The following is an 18,810-nucleotide window of genomic DNA, read 5'->3' as shown; positions in this document are numbered from 1 at the left end:
AGCCTATCAAATGGACGGTTTGGATCATCCTATAACTTCTTTTTTTTTTTTTGGTGACATTGAGAAGTAATCGTGGAGAGCGGTGGTTAGATCATCTGTTCTATGTGGGCCTCTTCTCAAATTCAGTGACCAAAATACCCTCACAAACGGTACGGTTCCATTTGAGAGAGTGAGAGAGTAGAGAGAGAGAGAGAGAGAGAGAGAGAGGAAAAACATTTCCATTTCCGTGGAATGGGAAATCCCTCTCTCCCTCTGAAATTCGTATTCGTTTTTTCCTTCTCTCTCGCAGTCTCTTCATCTCCCTCTTCTGTAAAATCCTTTTCTTCACCCAAAAGAGTGGCTTCAGATCTTATCTCTCTCCTCGGAAGCCAAGAACAAGCGGCCAGGATCAATGCAAACGAAGCTGAGGATCTCAGATCCTGCCTCAGATTTCTCGTACCTTTTTCTCCAAATTCCACGCAAAAATTCCTCAGAAGGAGAGATATTCTTGCCAGACATGATGATCAGATGAAGAGGGGCGAGGATGATGCACACGTGTGGTGGCCTCCTGCGCCGGTGATGGATCTTGCTCGCCTCGCCGTCGATTCTGCCGGAGATCCGGCTGCCATTCACAGAGCCCTTGATCCGACGGTGTTGTCAGTGAGTTTGAGTTTCCTCCTCCTCACTCTTCTGTTTTGATATTGTCACCCATTTCTTTATTTTAAATTTCTCTATATACCCAGCAATCCAGCATGCATGCTGCCTCTAATCTCCAAATGGTGGGTGGGCCCACAGTATTTTTTCTGCTGCCATTGAATATACGTCTATGAGAGGGATACCACCACCTTTTTTTTTACGGTTGTATCCTCAACGTTGTAGATATTTACACTCCTTACAATGCTAACCCTTCAGCAATGGACGGTTGAGATGAAAAATTCATCTGGTGGGTCCCAACATCGATTGTACCGATTGTGTAATCCCAAACATCTGGGCCCTTCAACTGGAAATCTGACGGTTGAAACAAAAAAAGGCCAATGATCAAATGGTCAAGATCATCTCAATGGTGTGATTTTTTTTTGCCATGGCCCGGCCCGGTCCAAATGGAGCCATTGGATGAATGCTCCCAATCCCATAGATGGGCTATATGTACGGTAGAGATTTGCACCAACTACCCATTCAGCTGATGGGGCTGGCTACTATTTTTTTTCTCCATTTAAGATTGATTTTGAACACATAATAGGATTGAATCTATCTAGTTTTCAATTGGTTCTTAAGGAATGTACATGGGCTTAGTGTCCAATGTATCAACAATCATGACCATATCAATTTAACTTAAACTAGCTTGTTTTCAGTTCAAGAATGCAGAATCAGTCAAAGTTGTACTTAAACAGGTACCTGATGTTGAAGGATGCAAGAAGGATCGATGTGAGCTCACAAGAACTCCATATGGGTGGCGTTTCATCAATAAGGTTTGCATCAAGTTAATAACTTTGCATCTTTTCCTTTTCCCAACTTGTTAATTCATTAAAGTTAAAACACTTTCTTTCATAATTGAACACCATATACAGGAGCTGAACTCATACCTTGGGTTCTTATTTGAACTGATTGTTGCTCGGGGTCCATCAGTTGGGTTGAATGTATCATTAAATCGCTATGATTTATTTCATGGACATATGTTCCTTGCCGATGACTCTGGAAGGCTGGGTATATTGTGAGTTAATAAATCTTTCTACAAGATATCATTTCACATGAACAAGGAATTGTTTTTTACGTCTTTTCTTAGTTTGAAGTTCAGTGAGTTTTATCTGTCTTTACTACATGCATGCTTTCATGCACTCCTTCAAAGTTATACCGTGAAATAAACCATGAATTGAGGATATTTGTTCATCAAAAGCTTTAGAATAGATTCTGATGTATGTTAAAATATCCTATTTCTTATAAACAAACATGGTTGAGATTCATTGATTCCACGTGCAGGTTTCATGCCAAAGAATACCCTGCATATGACGCTAAAAATTTCCCTTATAATATGGGCTATTGCCAAAAAGGTAGATTGTGGCTGGACAAATTCTTATAAGCTTTTGTTTGTTTCACCTAGTGTAATTCTCCTTCTTGTTGTGTACTGACCTCTTTTTATTTTGAAATTGTTGCTTCTTAAATTATTCGGATTGTGCTTGTAATATGACAGTGAAACATTTAGTTTTAATAGCTTTATTGCTACTTTAAACTAATGCAATTGAATGTGTCATCAAATGTGCGATCGCGGCTCTAAATCCTAACCACTATTTGTTTCTTTCAGGATCTAGTTTGAGGTACGATGATTCAATAAATCTACGGAATATTCTTTGGTTGGCTCCACTTCCAAGTAACGTCACAAAAGCTTGGCTGGCACCTGGTACATCTTCCTACTAGCATCTGATTATACACAAATTGCTAGCAATGTTTTGTAACTCCTAGAATTGCCCTTTTAGTGGGATTACTATGTATTTTTCACTTTTATATCTTCTAAGAAAAGAAAAAGTACTTGCACTGATGTTCGGATTGGGCATAAGTCTCCTTTTCAGCTAATAGTTTGTCTTCCAGTCAGTCCATCTTGGAAGATGGGCATCTAATTTTGAATTAAGTCTCTCTTTTGTTGGAACTTGGAAACTAAAAGTGATGATAAGTTTATGAGCTGAATTTTTTAGGGCATCGATAATGTCATTTGACTCTGTCTCTTTCCTTTTAATGTGGTCCCGATGACTTGTGCCTTTTCCTTGATAATAATTGATTGTGGAAACTTAATAACTGATGGTTGAAGAATTAAAATTTTAAAAGCTCGCAGATAATGATGGAACGGTATGATGTGATGGACAAAATATTCGGTGTTGAGCTTTGCAATCTAATGGGGACCTTTGTAGGTGTCCTGTTGAGCTCCTAGTGGGAGCATTACCTTTGATCCCTGCACTTTAGATTTTTAACCCCATCGTCTCAGAAGATTGCGTATGACGTAGCCCTAAAAAATGCAAACCAGCACTGAGAAGTGAGAACCTTATCATTTAAATTTCTTGTAATCTTGCTGTTTGATACAAGAAGCCAATTTCACCATTAACACTGATTCGAATCTATATTACCAAGTCAGATTTTCACGCAAACAAGCAGCACACTCTTTGTATCTATTTCAAGTATTGAATCACTAAAAATACCATTTATGAGTTACCTGGCCTGCGCAGATTTTAATGTCAGCCATAGATTCATAGTTCATAAATTTTGAAGTTTCTGTCTAACAAGTAACAATTCATAGTGATCTCTGTACAAATGGAACAAGTATGAAAAGTTCTGGTCAGTATCTGTAGATTTACTATTACCACTCTGCTTTAATCAATGAACCCAAAATAGGCATAGATGAAATTAATAAGCTCACGGAATAATGGCATAGATTTGACTGATGATATGTGATTTCTTGGATGTTCTCCATTTTGGTTTTGTATTTTCATCTGATTGGGTACTCTCTCCACTCCTTATTCATCCCTCTATAATGGTATTAATGGGAAGTAGCCAATAATCTCAATAAGGAATGCTTGTTTTAGAAAGATTATATTCGTGGTCTGACAGGATAGATCAGTACTTTTTGTAAGTAATTTATGACTAGTGGCTTGCTTTACTTCTCTTTGATTAGGAGTACTTGTTGTCCTAGATGCTCATCCTGAAGGAATCATTTACAAAGATCTCATATCAGAATACGTTGACTATGTGAGAACCATTTATGAAGGTTGGAATTTTATTTGTTACTTTTATTATTTCACTGTAGGGAATGGGATAAGAGAGAATGACGATACTGTATAAATATGTAGAGATTAACTAGTGGTTATTGGCTATTCCACAGATGATTTTGGTGAAGTTCCAGTCGACATAAACTACTTTAATGTGGGAAGTGTGGATGCTGGGGACAACATATTCATTTGCTGAATCTCTGTCTACAGGAACCACATTTTCAGGTAAGGGAAGTATGAATTTGTATGATTCAGTTTTACTGTTTGTACAGGTTTTTCAAGTTCTCAAGGGAAGCAATTTATCAAAGCAAGAGGTACATGCTACACTCAGATGCATGACTTGGAAATTCCCATTTCAAAACTTTTTTTTAGTTTGTTAATTTCTTAGAGAAACCGAGATTGAGTATTTGTGCCAACCATGAAGACAACAGATTTATCATTTGTTACTGTTAAGACAACAGCTGCATAAACAAAGATCAGCGCCTTTTTATTTGATAAGGATCCGTGGTTATATGAATCCAACTGAGCTGAGGGGATTTTAGGTGAAAGGACTGTTCTTGAATGTGGAACATTGAAGGGGTTTTGTAATACCTGGTGCCCACTTGGGCACTCACGACCACCACACACTTCATCAAGTTTCATGAAGTGTGTGGCATGAGTTAAGTCGGTAGACTTAATAGTCTCTCTTATGCTCATATAAGCATTCGAGAGTTTATTTCTCTCTTTAACATACACAACTTAGACACTTGGGTTTAGAAAAAAAAAAACAAAGAGAGAGAAAGCTACAACCCTTTTCCCATACTTTAGGCATACTAAACCCCAAGTTCGCCATCCGATCCCTCCAAACAACCACTCTCCTGGGGTAAGTTTCATTATATGTATTTTTCCCTTTTTTCTTTATTTTCTATCTTAAATTCCTAAGAATTTAGGGATAGTATAGTGAAGATAAAAGAAAGAATTTTGGGTCGAATTTTAGTGGTCGACTATTTGTGTTTGCCGTATGGGGGAACCTTTGATTTTTGGATTGTGGGCAATTGGATAAATTAATAATTTGGCAATTAGGATACAAAAATTTTAGAGTGGATGTTGAAATTTTGTAAATTCTATGTACGTTAGGACAGGACTGGAAAGCGTTCTGAAAAGGATTTAGAAGTGGGCTTTGGACGTTTAGGTCGAGTATAGAGGGCAAGTGATTTTCTACCTTCTCTATATTATTTTAAAGTGTTATTTCAAAGTGATTTTGAAAATTATCTTCCGATAACGGCATTAGTTTATGTGATATGTTATTTTGAAAATTGATTTTGGTTTTGGATCAAGTATCCAAAATTGGTATTTTATCTGTATCATTGGAAATGTGCCTGAATTAGATGTTCAATGCTTTGAATCTGAATTATGAAATATTTCACTTCGTAATCTTCTGAAATTACTCCAGTAAACTCTGGATATATGGATATTCTGTTTCGTATTGGTTTTGACACCCAGTCTGGCTATGTTCTGGACCCTACTAGTTGGGGGATTAATCACTAGCAACATGATCATGTCATTCCGTTCCATGTGGTATTATTGTAAACCTACTACAAGTGTATATGGTTTCTGGGCCTTGTCACAGGGATACCGTGGCCATAGTCATAAAGGCTGTGGATTTTTCGAATTGATTTTGTAAAGAATATAGACTTTTAGAAGTGTTTTTGCAAAGAATATAGATTTCATAAGTATTTCTTGGAAGAGTAAAGATTTTTCAAAAGTAATTTTGCAAAGAATATAGATTTCTAAAAGTGTTTTAAATTCGGGAATGGTTTTATAGAAATAGAGATTGTAGAACCTTGGAAACATGGATTTAGAAATTCTTATTGTTTTATAAAAAAAATTATATAATTGCCTATTACATCTTGTAAGTGATTTTATTGAATACCTTTGCTTGAGCTATTTAATTTCGAATACTTGATCCGACTAGTTAAGGTTGATAGTTACTTCTTTCTTTTTTTGAATGGTAGCAGAATATATTAAATGAAGACTGAGGAAGTCCCCCTTACAGAAACAGAAAAACATAACACTCCCACGGAACTGAAACTGCCCCGGGAGATACAATTAAGGAGGGAGAAAATCATAAAGTTCTAAATCCTGCTTCGATACTCCATCTTTTGCCAACTTATCAGCCACTTCGTTAGCAGATCTTCTCACATGCTGGAAAGATATCTGAAGCCCTTGTAAGATATCTTTAATCTCGTCAAAGAATTTAAGAAATCGCCACGGAGAACTCCGAGGGCCCCTAAGCCAGCTGATAACATTCTGCGAGTCACCCTCCACAATACATCTTTCTGATCGGCCCCTAGCCAAGCTCAGAATACCTTGATGCGCTGCCCTTACCTCCGCTTCATTCGAATCTGCTATACCGATTGGACCAGAAAAAGCCTTAAGTACCCCACCATTACTATCTCTTAATACTCCACCAATCCCTGCAGGGCCAGGGTTGCCCAAACTTGATCCATCGAAATTTAATTTGACTATCCCTTCATGAGGAGGGCACCATTGCTGATTGGATACATTCATAATTTCCTGGCGATTGCAAACCACACCCCACCCTACCCACAAATCAAAGGCCGAAACGAATCGGAATAACGGAAGTGCTCGAGCCCAAGAGATAGTAAGAGCAATGATCTTAATAAATAGAAAGTAAGGGGATTTGGCTTTCCCTTCAAAAACTCGAGAGTTCCTTTCAGTCCAGATAACCCATAAAAAAGCCATCAAAGAGAGCCACCACAACCGCTTGCCTTTTCTACCCCAAGGTGTGCATGTCCAGCCGGCGAACAAGTCTTGAAGAGAGGAGGGAAACACCCATTTGATGCCAAACCTTGCTAAAATCCTCCCCCAAACCTCCCTAGCTACTCGACAGTGGATGAAAATATGGTCTACCGACTCCCCTGATTCAATACACATAGTACAGTGATCAATAATCAGCATATTCCTCTTTCTCATAAAGTCCACTGTTTGTATTCTATTTCTTAACGCTGACCATCCAAAGAAACATACTCTAGGGGGAGCCTTTGATTTCCACACCGTTGCAAGCAGGGCATTTACCTCAAAAGGCAACAAACTATTATAGAAAGACTTGACCGAAAAACCGCCTGAAGAAGTTAATACCCACAACCGTCTGTCTTCCCCTGAAAAACTGATATAAACCTGATCAAGGATCTGAAGTAGATTGGTCACCGAGGGCAATTCGCGATCAAAGAAGTTCCGACGAAAAAGAGGGTGCCATATAACTTTACCTGCAATACGCTCGTAGCAATCTTTCACAAAAACAGACTTATCAGCTGCAACTAGAAAAAGGGCCGGAAATAAAACTTTTAGCGGGACGCTCGAACACCACCTCATGGACCAGAAAGAGATCCGGACGCCGGAGTAGACTCTATATCTAATTCCTCGATCAAAGAGAGGAGTTAGGCATAGGATATCCCTCCAAATTGTTACCCCAGGTTTGTTAAAGTTATTCAGAGTAGCCCAGTCACCTGAATCAGCACCATATTTTCCTAATATTACTTTAGTCCATAATCGTGATTTATCTTCACCAAACCTCCATAGTCATTTTCCCATCAGTGCTTGGTTTACCTGCTTGATCCTTCTAATGCCGAGACCTCCTCCTTGTATTGGCATGCAAACCATTTCCCAACTCACTAGGGCCATAACCCGCTTCTTCTCTGATCCCCCCCACAAAAATCTTCTCTGAATCTGTTCAATACGCTTTACAACAAACACAGGGCATTTGAATAATGATAACTGGTAGATGGGTATATTGGCCAAGGCAGCTTTAAGCAAGGTTAATCTGCCTCCTTTAGATACCAAGTTCCTCTTCCATGTATCAAGCCGCCGCTCGATTCGTTCCACAATGGGATCTCATGCACTTTTTCGAGGTCGCCCTATTCCCAGGGGCAATCCCAGATAAGATGCCGGCAGACTCTCCAACAAACATCCCATAATATTGGCTATAGTAGAAGCTCCTTCCTCGCTTACATTCACAGCTTAAAGTCTGGATTTTGAGAAATTAGATCGAAGCCCTGTTACTAATTTATAACACCTGAGAATTGCCTTAAGATTGAGGATCTTTGAGGCCTGGGGAGAGCTAAAGAGTAGGGTGTCATCCGCAAATTGCAAGTGCGAGACTTGAAACCCGGATTCGCTACATTTGACCCCGGAAATCAGACCCTCCGCTCGACCTTTCATCAACAGCACGCTGAGGGCTTCCGCAACAATAACAAATAGAAATGGAGATAGAGGATCCCCTTGACGCAACCCTCGAGACGACTTGAAGAACCCTTGTGCCGAGCCATTAATCAGAATAGAAAAGTATGCTGAAGATAAGCAGCTACGGATCCACCCGCGCCACTTCCCTCCGAAACCCATTCTGTGTAGAAGGTAGTCCAGACATTGCCAATCCACTCTGTCATACGCTTTTTCCATGTCCAGCTTACAAATAATACCTTGCTCCCCTGACTTAGCCATCCAATCCACCATTTCATTTGCCACCAGTGAGCAATCTAAGATTTGTCTCTGGCCAACAAAAGCACACTGATTCTCTGAAATGATATATGGAAGTACCCTCTTGAGCCGGTCCGCCAATACTCTGGACAAGATCTTATATAGACATCCTACCAAGCTAATAGGCCGAAAATCGGATATTTTCACTGCTCCTTTAACTTTGGGAATGAGAGCAATAAAGGTGGCGCCTGTTTCTCGATCCAACTCCAACCCAGCATGAAATGCTCGAAAAAAGGCCATTATATCTCCATTTACATACTCCCAACAATCCTGAAAAAATGCAAGGCAGAAACCGTCCGGCCCCGGAGCTTTGATAGTTACTTACTACTAAGCCATTTAACTCACTCTATATATTTTATTTTATTTATAAATGATCAGCCGGTCTAGTTTTCTCTGAGGCGGGCGGATATATATATATATATATATATATATATATATATATATATATATATATATATATATATATATATATATATATATATATATATATAGAGAGAGAGAGAGAGAGAGAGAGGAGATTTTTGGGAGCTGATAGTCTATCATTTCTTTTTTGCTTGAAGTAGAAAACTCACTGTAAAAATTCTAACTTTCTTGTCGATAGCTTGTACTTTATTCTAGTTTATGAGATATGGTTTGAGGGCTTTGGATATGTACAAAACTCTAACCTTGTTTATAAGACTAGTGGAGTTTATGAGGTTTTCATTAGCTTTATTTAGAATTGTTCTCATATGAGACCTTGCATGCTTACAGAACTGACACAATGAGTATGCGGTCGCTGCCACGTCATTGGCTCGTGATGCTGGGTTCGGGGTGTGACAATTAAGTGGAATCAAAGCTTAGACATTTGTCACATCCCATGTTTGGTTGCCTTTTAGCACTAGAAATTTTTTAATCCCACTCTTGTAATGATTGCTTCTGTGGTGACATTGACTCCTTGTCCCCTCTTTTTCTTTCCTAGGGAATAATGTCCTCTCTCTTTCTCTCTCTTTCTCTCTCCTCCCTCTCTCTCCTCCCTTCCCATATTTGGTAATGACACCCCTAAATTTTGGCGGGGATTTTAGGAATTGTAGGGGAAAAAAACCTAGCAAATCTCGTTGACTTCACTGTTTGGATTGAAACTCCCTAGGATAAAAATTTTACTGGCAACCAAACAGAGCATAAAGGAGGCTAAAAATCGAAGATAGCGAGGCTGTCCCTCTCAACCCCGGTCGGTTAGCACCGATCAGCATCCAAATTAGCTGATCTCCACACATGCTGAAAAGACACCGAGGCACCCTCGAGTCGATCAAACATCGCATCCATCGTATGTGCAAACATCTAAGGTGATGTAGGACCGGGAAGGGAAAATAGAAGAAGGGGAGAAGAGGAGAATAGAAGGAGAATAATAGAAGAAGAGTAGGCGAAGAAGAAGAAGAAATTAGGTGAGAATAGAAGAGAAAGGGAGAAATAGAAGAAGAATAGGAGAAGAGGAGGAATATAGGAAGGAGAAGAAACTTGTAGGGGGAGAAGCCAATCAATCTTTATTAATCATCATAAGTTAAAATTCCTAATACAATGAGGCCTATATATAGGAAATGAAACTAAAATTCAATGGAAAATAAAATCCTAGCAACTTAATAACATGTAAATAAATACTAATGGGCAAATATGCCACTTATTTGGCCCACTGTCTGCATCACATTGTAGTGGATAGGAACATTGACAGCCACAGAATTAAATGTCATCCATGTAATTATGGCATGCACTCATGTAGTCATGTTTATGTTTTTTTTTTTTTTTGGAGAAAGATAGTGATTTATTAAAAAAGAAGAAATAACAATTGCATCAAAGGGCATAGGTTGTCCTGAATGCTAAGAGTTCTGACAATCCCGGACATCGCTAATCCATATGCTACATCATTAGTTCCTACCTAGGAATGTGAATGAAGGAAAATTGTTTTCCATTACTATCACATATATCGTCAATGAAACAGAAACTGGGCAGCCTCCATGGATCACATATTCCCTCTTGGCCTATGAAATTATGTTTGCCAAGTTGCTTTCCACAAAGTCTCTGACCACAGTCTCTTGAAAATGAGAAAACACATCAGTAAAGTGCACGCCTCAGCCTCATTAGAGTCGAGGGAACCAATTGGACCAGAAAAAGGACATATAAACCCATAGGTTTTTTCCCTACATCCCTCCCCCTCGACACAAGCTGAGCCCGTATAAGCCATTAAAATTCATCGAAGTTTAGTTTGCTTATGTTGGGAGCCTAAGGAATCTGTCGTTGTGTCTGGATTACCCAACGACACGGACACGTGCATTGATATCAGACATAGACATGAGATGTTGGGTCAAATCTTTTCAAGCGTGTGAGTATGATGGAGATCTTCTTTAACCAAATGATGCAAGGATCAAACCTTCGCTGGTGCAAAGGAGAAGCTGAAAGGATGAAGAAGAGGTATTCTAAAATACCTTTTTTTTTAACGATGGAGGTATTCTAAGAAGAGGTATTCTAAAAATTAAACCTTGAATGAAGAAGAGGTATTCTAAAATACATTGTATTTTGATTCTAAAAAAAATGATGGAGACCATCCTAGTGCCCATATTATAATTTTTAAGCGTCCTTTAGGTGCCTTTTAAGTCCTTTAAGTTACTTATAGGTGTACCACCGTCTTTTTCCACCAATATCATTTGATTTTTATTACGAAAATCCCGAGTGATAGGGGCATTTAACTCATTTGTAATTAATCACTTTAAATTTTTTAGTGACCACAAGCACCCATATTGCAACATAAGGGAGTCCTTTTATTTGTGGGACTCGAAGTGGGTTAATTTCCATGATGTTTTTAGAGCCTAGGTGAGTTTGAAAAGCAATAATTTAGTTTTAGTAGGAATAGTCCTTGTCATAGTTTTATTTCAATGAGGAGTTAGCAGTTTAAGTACAATTGGAGTCCTAATTTGACTAAGATTTGCTTTACAACAAGGATTATGATTTATTTTTTTCAATTTTCGAATCATTTGCATAGCCTATAAATTTGAAAGACCTATTGACCCTGGAAACAGTTGAATATGAATGAAAAATGATGCTTTATCATATTGGTTGGATGTGATGCCTTCTCTGAAGTATAATGCTTCATATTAGATCGGTTTTCTATCCATTCTTGCCATTCAAAAAAAAAAAAAAACTCAACTTTCTTTCATTTTTTCCTTCTCTCTTTTCTCCCTTCATCTTCCTCACTCATCTACCTACCCTTCTCACTTCTCACATCTCACATCTCACATCCTTGTCACTTCTCCTCTCCTCTCTGTCACCCCACACAAATGTGTATATAAGCCACCGCCTTCTACTCCCCTCTCTCACCTCCTCCCCCCACGGTTGGGTTTATTAACTACCCCTTTTCTACCCATATCTTTCCCCTTTTTTGGTCCTGATCATGATCTCTTTTCTCGATATTTATCTCTTTTCTCAATCTCAATCTTGATTTATTTTTGGATTCGACTCCCTTTGTTTATTGATCTGCTTCCTTCTTGTTCCCTTTTTTTGTCTTCTACTCTTTATTTCTCTCCCCAAAAAAGTAACCTATGAACCCTGAATTCACATCATAAGGGGTCTTCATACAGTTTGAAAAGTTTAGGGAGACTTTTTTGTACGATTCAAAATCATTGAGATGGCTATTTTTCAAAAAAAAAAAAAAAAGAAGGATAATTTTGGTAAAATAAGCTATTTTAAATATATATATATATATATATAGTATGTTCTTTGAAAATTAGGCTGCTCTTGAAAAAAAGGTGATTTTGTTTTAATTTCATATTATTCAAGGAATGCTTTATGCAATTCAAAACACACTATTTATCATTGGAATGCCTAATCTCGTGGATGACAAGTGTCATTCCAGGAAAGGACAAAATGAGGTGTCTAGAAATGGATAAACCAATTTAGGAACCTTTTTTTGTCCGTGCCTGAATTGACACTCTTCACACCTGAGGTTGTGTATTCTTATGATGACCAGTGTGTTTTTAAAGTGCATATAATGTCTTTTGAAGAGAGTAAAGGTCTTTTGTCCGTCCCTTTCGTGGTAGGACTATCCCTCTTTCATAGTAGAGAAAGTGAGTTGCGGAATCACCCATGATGGCTGTTTCAGTTCTTGATTCAGTTGAACTGCCTGGGAAGGATAAGAATTGGTTCACCTGGTCCTCATGATACAGAATCTTCTTCTTCGAATTAGATCTCCCTCCTGAGATCTTTATGCGCTTTCGATCAAGCTCTCGTGAACAGATTTTATAAATCCGGCCAACTCTTTCTATTGGTGAGAACCGGAGATGCTTTTGATCAATCGGAAGAGGAGAAGGACCACCTTTTTTGCGAGAAAGGGGATAATACTCGCACAAATGGAGGAGAAAACCAAAATGGAGTGCCAGAAGCAAAGTAGTACCTAACCACATGAGAGATTCGGTTTGTGTTCCGTATAACCGGAGAGAGAATTGGTGTGTTATTTCACATTTCAATAAATAAGCCCCGTTCCTTAAGGCGCCCTACTGAAGTACCAAAGCTTCGCGGAGCCAACAAGTTCAGTCGTTAAGCGTCACGAGTCTACTTTGTGGGTGTAATTTCGGTAACACTCAAAATTGATTCCAAAGCTGATCATTCCTATTGGGGGATTTAAGTTTGGAAACACTCCAAATGGATTCCAAAGCCGATTGTTCCTATTGGGATTTTTCTAAAATGGAAACTTGCCCAAACACAGCCTCTAGGACGGCCGTTGGACATAGAAAAACCATATCTCTATTACCTGGTTCCCTACCATCCATTTCTAACAAGACTGCTGCCTTTTTTGTTTTTTGCAAAAGAACTAATTTTGGCAATTCAATTTCCAAAACACCTCCTTTTGAAATCATCTCAGAACACTTTTTAAAGTTACTCCTACCCATACATTTGAAAAAACATTTTTAGCCCAGATACCCCAGTGTAATGCAAGGACACAAGACTCCTAAGGAGCGGGCTCATGGATTCTATGAACTGCTGGTCAACGCTATACACAAACTCAATTGGTCTCCAACGACCTCCAACTTCTCAAAGTTAGATCTTTATGTGTTTTTGCTTTGCATGCGTTTATTTCAACAAGTTAGATCTTTACCCATTTTTGGCTTGTGTGTGTGTGTGTGCGTTTATTTCAACAAGTTAGATCTTTACCCATTTTTGGCTTGTGTGTGTGTGTGTGTGTGTGTGTGTGTGTGTGGTACATTTTTGGCTTGTGTATTTATTAAATTAAGTCCTTTATGTTTATGGTATATTGGTTTTCTTCTAGCTAGTTGTTTGTTTTATTCTAACTTCTTGTAGTTTTAGCTCAGATTTATTCATGTGTCTTTGTTTTCTAGCTACTTGTTTGTTTAATTGTAATTAGTTGTAGTTCTAGTTCAGTTTTGTTCACGTGAATGCAAAAACACGTGAAAAAATCTGAACTAGAACCAGAGCTAATTGGAATAAACCAAACAATAACTAGAAACACATCCATGTGAACATAATTGAACTACAACTAGTCAGAGGACAGGGAGGACATGGTATCTCTGCCACATGCATGACGGGATGAAGATCCAAGGAGTAACTAAATCAACTTGTAGAGATTTGAAAAACCCATACCATGATTTTGGAGAAAAATGCCACTATGATACGTGAAGGAGCCAAGCTACTTCAACTACGTGAAAGAGCCAAGGCTCTTTTCACAAAGAATGTTTCAAAAATTTACTTTATTCGAATCAATATTTTTTCCTTCCTCGTGTCATTACATTTTATAGAGGGCCAAAACCCCAAAAAAGAACCCTAAAAGCTAACTTAAGACCTAATCAATTAATCTCACTCCTCCATAAGTCCCATAAAGTAACCTAAATAAAAGTAAAAAACGTGACAAAATAAACCATAGTTATTTCTCAAGACGTCATAACAAGGGTATTGCATCAACCTTCCATTCTTCCTTCCTTTTCTCATCTTTTGTGATCCCCTACTTGCCGCTTAGCCATGAAAAGGGCTCTCGAAGGCACTCTCGAATCCATAGGTATCTTCCTCATGAGAGCGGGCTTTGAGTAGTGCTAGTGCGAGATTCTCCACTTGTTGTTGGAGTTGCTCGTTCTCCGCGGCTAGATCATGTTGGTCAATGTTCGGTGCAATGACTTCATCCCGTCGTGCTTGTGGCGGAGATACCTTGTGCTCTACTAGTTGAAGTTTAGTTCTGTTCATGTGGCTGTGTTTTTTAGTTATTTGTTTGTTTTGTTCCAATTAACTCTAGTTCTAGTTCAAAATTTTCATGTGTTTTTGCATTCACATTTATTTGTTTGTGATTCCAATTAACTCTAGTAATTTTCAAGTTGTTTATTCTTTGTTTCGAGTTTGTACTTTCCACGTTACTTGTTAATGCTTTGTTTTGATTCAAAAATTCCATTCCTTCCAAACTATTATTTTAGTTCGTCATTTTAGTTTTTAAGTTCCACGTTGTCTTCTAGTTCCGTATTTAGTTCTGTGTTATTCTAGAATTTCTAGTTGCATCTAAAGTTAGGTGAGTTTGCAATGTTAGTTGATTGTTTCTTTCTTTGTTGTGTCCAAGTTTCCACTTTCTATTGGTTTGCCTATTATGGCATGTAACGTAAGCGGAAGCGTGCGGAATAGGTGAAGATCACCGTTCTTAACCCGGTAGAAGAACATCGTCTTCTTGATAAAACTCTTTAAATCCACAAAGAAAATAAGCAATCCTTGAATCCACATGGAAAAGAAGCAAAGTGAAACTCTATTATTCCATTGAAAGATCTCCTCTACATACATCGTAGATACATATTTATAGAAAACAAACTCAGCTCCCCCACTTAAAAGAAACTCGTCCTCGAGTTTAGATCTTGGTACACCCTCATAAAGCAAGTTGATGTCGTATACCCAAGATTTACTTCCTTGTGTATGACTTGTAACCACACCAATATCATCGCATAAACATTCATCTTGATAGTACTTTCTGAACGGAATATGACGTTGTATTGGATACTTTTGATTGATCTTAGGCATGAAAACTTCATATCGTTGTTGTAGTCGAACATCTTCTGGTATTGGCATGCAAAAGAACTTGAAGGCAATTGGATCTTGTTCACCTCGTTAAAGCTCTTACTCGTGATCGCTACTCTTTGACTCGAGCGATTCGGTCTCACACGAGCTCCGTCGGGCAATTCGGGCTCTCCAAGCACCCTGAATGACATTGGTAGCCCACTTGATGCGTACGCAATCTTTTCGGGCAATCTTCCAACGAAAGAAACTCTGAATCAGAATGACGGAACCGACGTAACTTTTATATTCTATTTTGGTTTGGTACATCCACCATGTCTTTTGGATGATGAGACAAACCAGGGTTTCCAACATGAAACAAACCAGGAAATGGGCTGATTGTATGGATCTAAACAAGGAAAACTGGTCCCTTTTTTCCCTTGGTGGTGGATGATAGGTGAGATGGAAGATGAAAAACATAACCCGAGTAAGGATCAGGGAAACTGACCTTTCTAACAAGAAGGGATGGTTGAAGCAAGCGGTTCGATCACAAGGAAAAACCTCGCTCTGATACCAAGTAACGTAGGCGGAAGCGTGCGGAATAGGTGAAGATCACCGTCTTCAACCCCGTAGAAGAAGAACACCGTCTTCTTGATAAAACTCTTTGAATCCACAAAGAAAATAAGCAATCCTTGAATCCACAAGTAAAAGAAGCGAACTGAAACTCTATTATTTCATTGAAAGATCTCCTTTACATACATCGTAGATACATATTTATAGAAAACAAACTAGAGTCCTACTCAATCTCTACTTCTAAACTAGGATAAAGTCTAACTTTAACTAACTAATTAGGAGAGATTATGATAACCATTATCTCTAAACTCATGCTAACTAACCAAAGAGGTAAAACGTCCTACATCAGCATGGGATATTAGTTCTAATTTATCATTAGCTTTTTCCAAAGTCGGGTGATTTTTCAATAATGATCAATAGGGTTCTTATTCAGGTATTTATTTTGTATCAATTCTTATGCATATTAGCATGTCTATGCTTAGACTTTAGTGACAATTTTGAAATAAAAAGTCTCTTTTTATTTTCTAAACTCCGATCCGGACAATTGAATATGAGTTATAGACATCAGATCAATCAACCTGTTTTTGGGATCGACATCTTTTTCTATCGATCAGCTACCCTCCTAGTCGATCGACAATTGCTCTATCAATCAACTAAGGCACGCTGATCTGAGTTGTTGACAGTCCGAAAAGTTGTTCTCTTTCTCGATGTGTGTTTTTCTTGCTCATTACTCCTCTTGGTTGTTGTTTACATGCATGGCACCTTGAGAATAACCCTCCCCATATTCTCCCACTACACAGATCAAGTACCATCGCTTATCCACCTTCAAACGTACATAAGAACACAAGAATTTCCACTCGGATGTGAAAACCCTTGCCAATGCATGTTCCGTATATTGTTCATTTAAGAGTTTTGATCTTTTGAATGAACAAATAATCCAAATAATCCTGTTTTGATCTCCAACACAGATCCAAATAATCCTCCAAGGGTTTCTACTGTGGATGAGGCCCACGCATGTAGAGGGATCCCATGGAACCAAATGCATATGACCTTTGCTCCCGTCTGATATGCTGGATACCATTGTTCCCTCTTCATTCTCCCAATGAGACATGTTTTTAGAAAATCACTTCTCTCCTCTATCTCCTTTCCGAATATGGCCACCTTTGGAATATGTCCATCGTTCCATACTTCGATATTCCCAGATTCCGGCTAGAGTTTCTTGGGTTTCTCCACAATCTTCACGGTTTCCTTTGGTTGGGATTTTTTACCGGTCCCATTGCACTGTCGACACCAGCCTATTCTGCGAAAATTGTGATATTCACAGCTTTTACAAAACCAATCACCCGGAAGAATTTTGATAGGGCTCCGAATGTTGGGATCTGTTTCTTTGCCTCATGAGTTCCCCTATTTCCGATGATTTTTTTTTCTTTGCCTTCGGCGAAGTGCCGTCCAATTCTCCCCTCTCGAGAGTACTTTTTTTATCTTTCCACCCTTTCCAACCAAACCAAGATGGTATTTTTTCTACAGCACTCTCTCTGAATCTCCAAAGTATCCAGAGCTTCTTTAATGGTGTATCCTCCATCAATTAGATCCAAGCAAACCCCCTTCAAGCTTCCAATCCTGTAACCATGACTGCAAACATCCTCTTCTATTTCCTCTTCTAAAGTTTATACACAACGCATCTCCTATGTCATCTTCACTGACCTTCTCCCTTTCACCGTCCTACTTCCTTTCCTGTTTCAGGGCGTGGGAAGGTTTCGGCTCGCTTCTCATGGATTTGGTTGTTTGTTTTCCAAGAGAGTTTTTCCCTGATCAATGAACCTAAAAAATCCCCCAATTGTTGTGGTAGCAATCTGGTCTACTCATTCTTGAAAGATCTAATTTAAATTAGATCTTTCAAGAACCCACATTCAAAAAAAAAAAAAAGCCCCACATTCAAATTGGAATACCAAGACATTGTCATGGAATAATACACCATCCTCAGATATATCACTTGGCTTCCCTAACACTTGAATTACAATCCAATTGATTGTATGAATGAAAAGACCATGATACTTGGTTGTTGCACCTTGCATGTAACTATTCTAATGGTTCAACACGATCCATTATCTAAACTTTGAGTCTAAGATTATCTTGAAGCGGAGCGAATTCTAGAGCTCAAAGAAAATCCTTTGCTCAGGGGTTTGAATGCTTTGAGATGTTTCCAGTATTAGTTTATTCTTGGACTCTTCTTTTTAAAATGTTCTAAGATGAATTGACGACTCTATTTCAGGTACTCTATCAAAGAGATAAAAGTTGTAAAGCATAGGAATGTAAGGAGGGCGAGGCTGTACTATTTGGGGGACAAGCTCCCCAGGCTTTCTACCTTCAAGTAAGTCCGTAGTGCATACGAGTGCAGCTGTGTGGAAAAGACGTCTCTTTTCTTACCTGTCTTTTGCTTTACAGTGATTGTTGTAGATATTAAACTCAATTGTTTTGATAATCACAACCCTCGATACTGAACATATGTAGCTCGGATGATAGAAAAGATCAGCATTCAACTGGCTAGAATGTGTTTAATGACAAAGTTAGGATTGCCTGATTGGCATGATTTTTAGGCCATTGGAGATCTACTACCAGATAGATGGATGGCACATGTGAATAGAATGTGGGGGCACTATGTAATACAGGGCAATGAAGCCGCCCCTTTAATCATTCCTGGTTTACGCAAACAAGGCACATCTTGGCAGCATTATGAAGTGTGCACTGTGCATGGTGCCCAGTGGCTAGACCTGTGGGTGTTGGCAGCCAACCAACGACTAAATAGGCCATGGGTAGCCCACGGGTGCAACTCGGGTTGAACCCAACCCGTAAAAAGTTGGGTCAGGTTGGGTGTGGTTCGTGTCGGATTTGGGTTGGGTTTTCTTAACCTGGGTTGAGTTCGGGTTCTAATCGAGGATTTGGGCTACCCGACCCTAGTGAAACCTTT

At 38.8% G+C, this 18,810-nt stretch overlaps 1 protein-coding gene across 1 annotated transcript; it reads left to right on the top strand.

The window, feature by feature from the left end:
- The first annotated feature begins 160 nt into the window (after positions 1–160).
- On the top strand, positions 161–18,443 carry LOC143853121 (T-box protein). Its single transcript, XM_077362847.1, has 8 exons — positions 161–639; positions 1,371–1,448; positions 1,548–1,690; positions 1,957–2,027; positions 2,279–2,374; positions 3,638–3,730; positions 3,845–3,956; positions 18,115–18,443. The coding sequence occupies exons 1-7, from the start codon at positions 232–234 to the stop codon at positions 3,925–3,927; spliced, it is 972 nt and encodes a 323-aa protein (XP_077218962.1). The 5' UTR covers positions 161–231; the 3' UTR covers positions 3,928–3,956; positions 18,115–18,443.
- The last annotated feature ends 367 nt before the right edge of the window (positions 18,444–18,810 follow it).

Source organism: Tasmannia lanceolata, unplaced genomic scaffold, assembly GCF_043159265.1.
Source record: "Tasmannia lanceolata isolate RefF3 unplaced genomic scaffold, GAP_Taslan_0.1 ptg000019l, whole genome shotgun sequence".
Classification (NCBI taxonomy): Eukaryota; Viridiplantae; Streptophyta; class Magnoliopsida; order Canellales; family Winteraceae; genus Tasmannia; species Tasmannia lanceolata.
The sequence above is the reverse complement of the archived record's forward strand: the minus strand, read 5'-3'. Positions and strand labels throughout refer to the sequence as shown.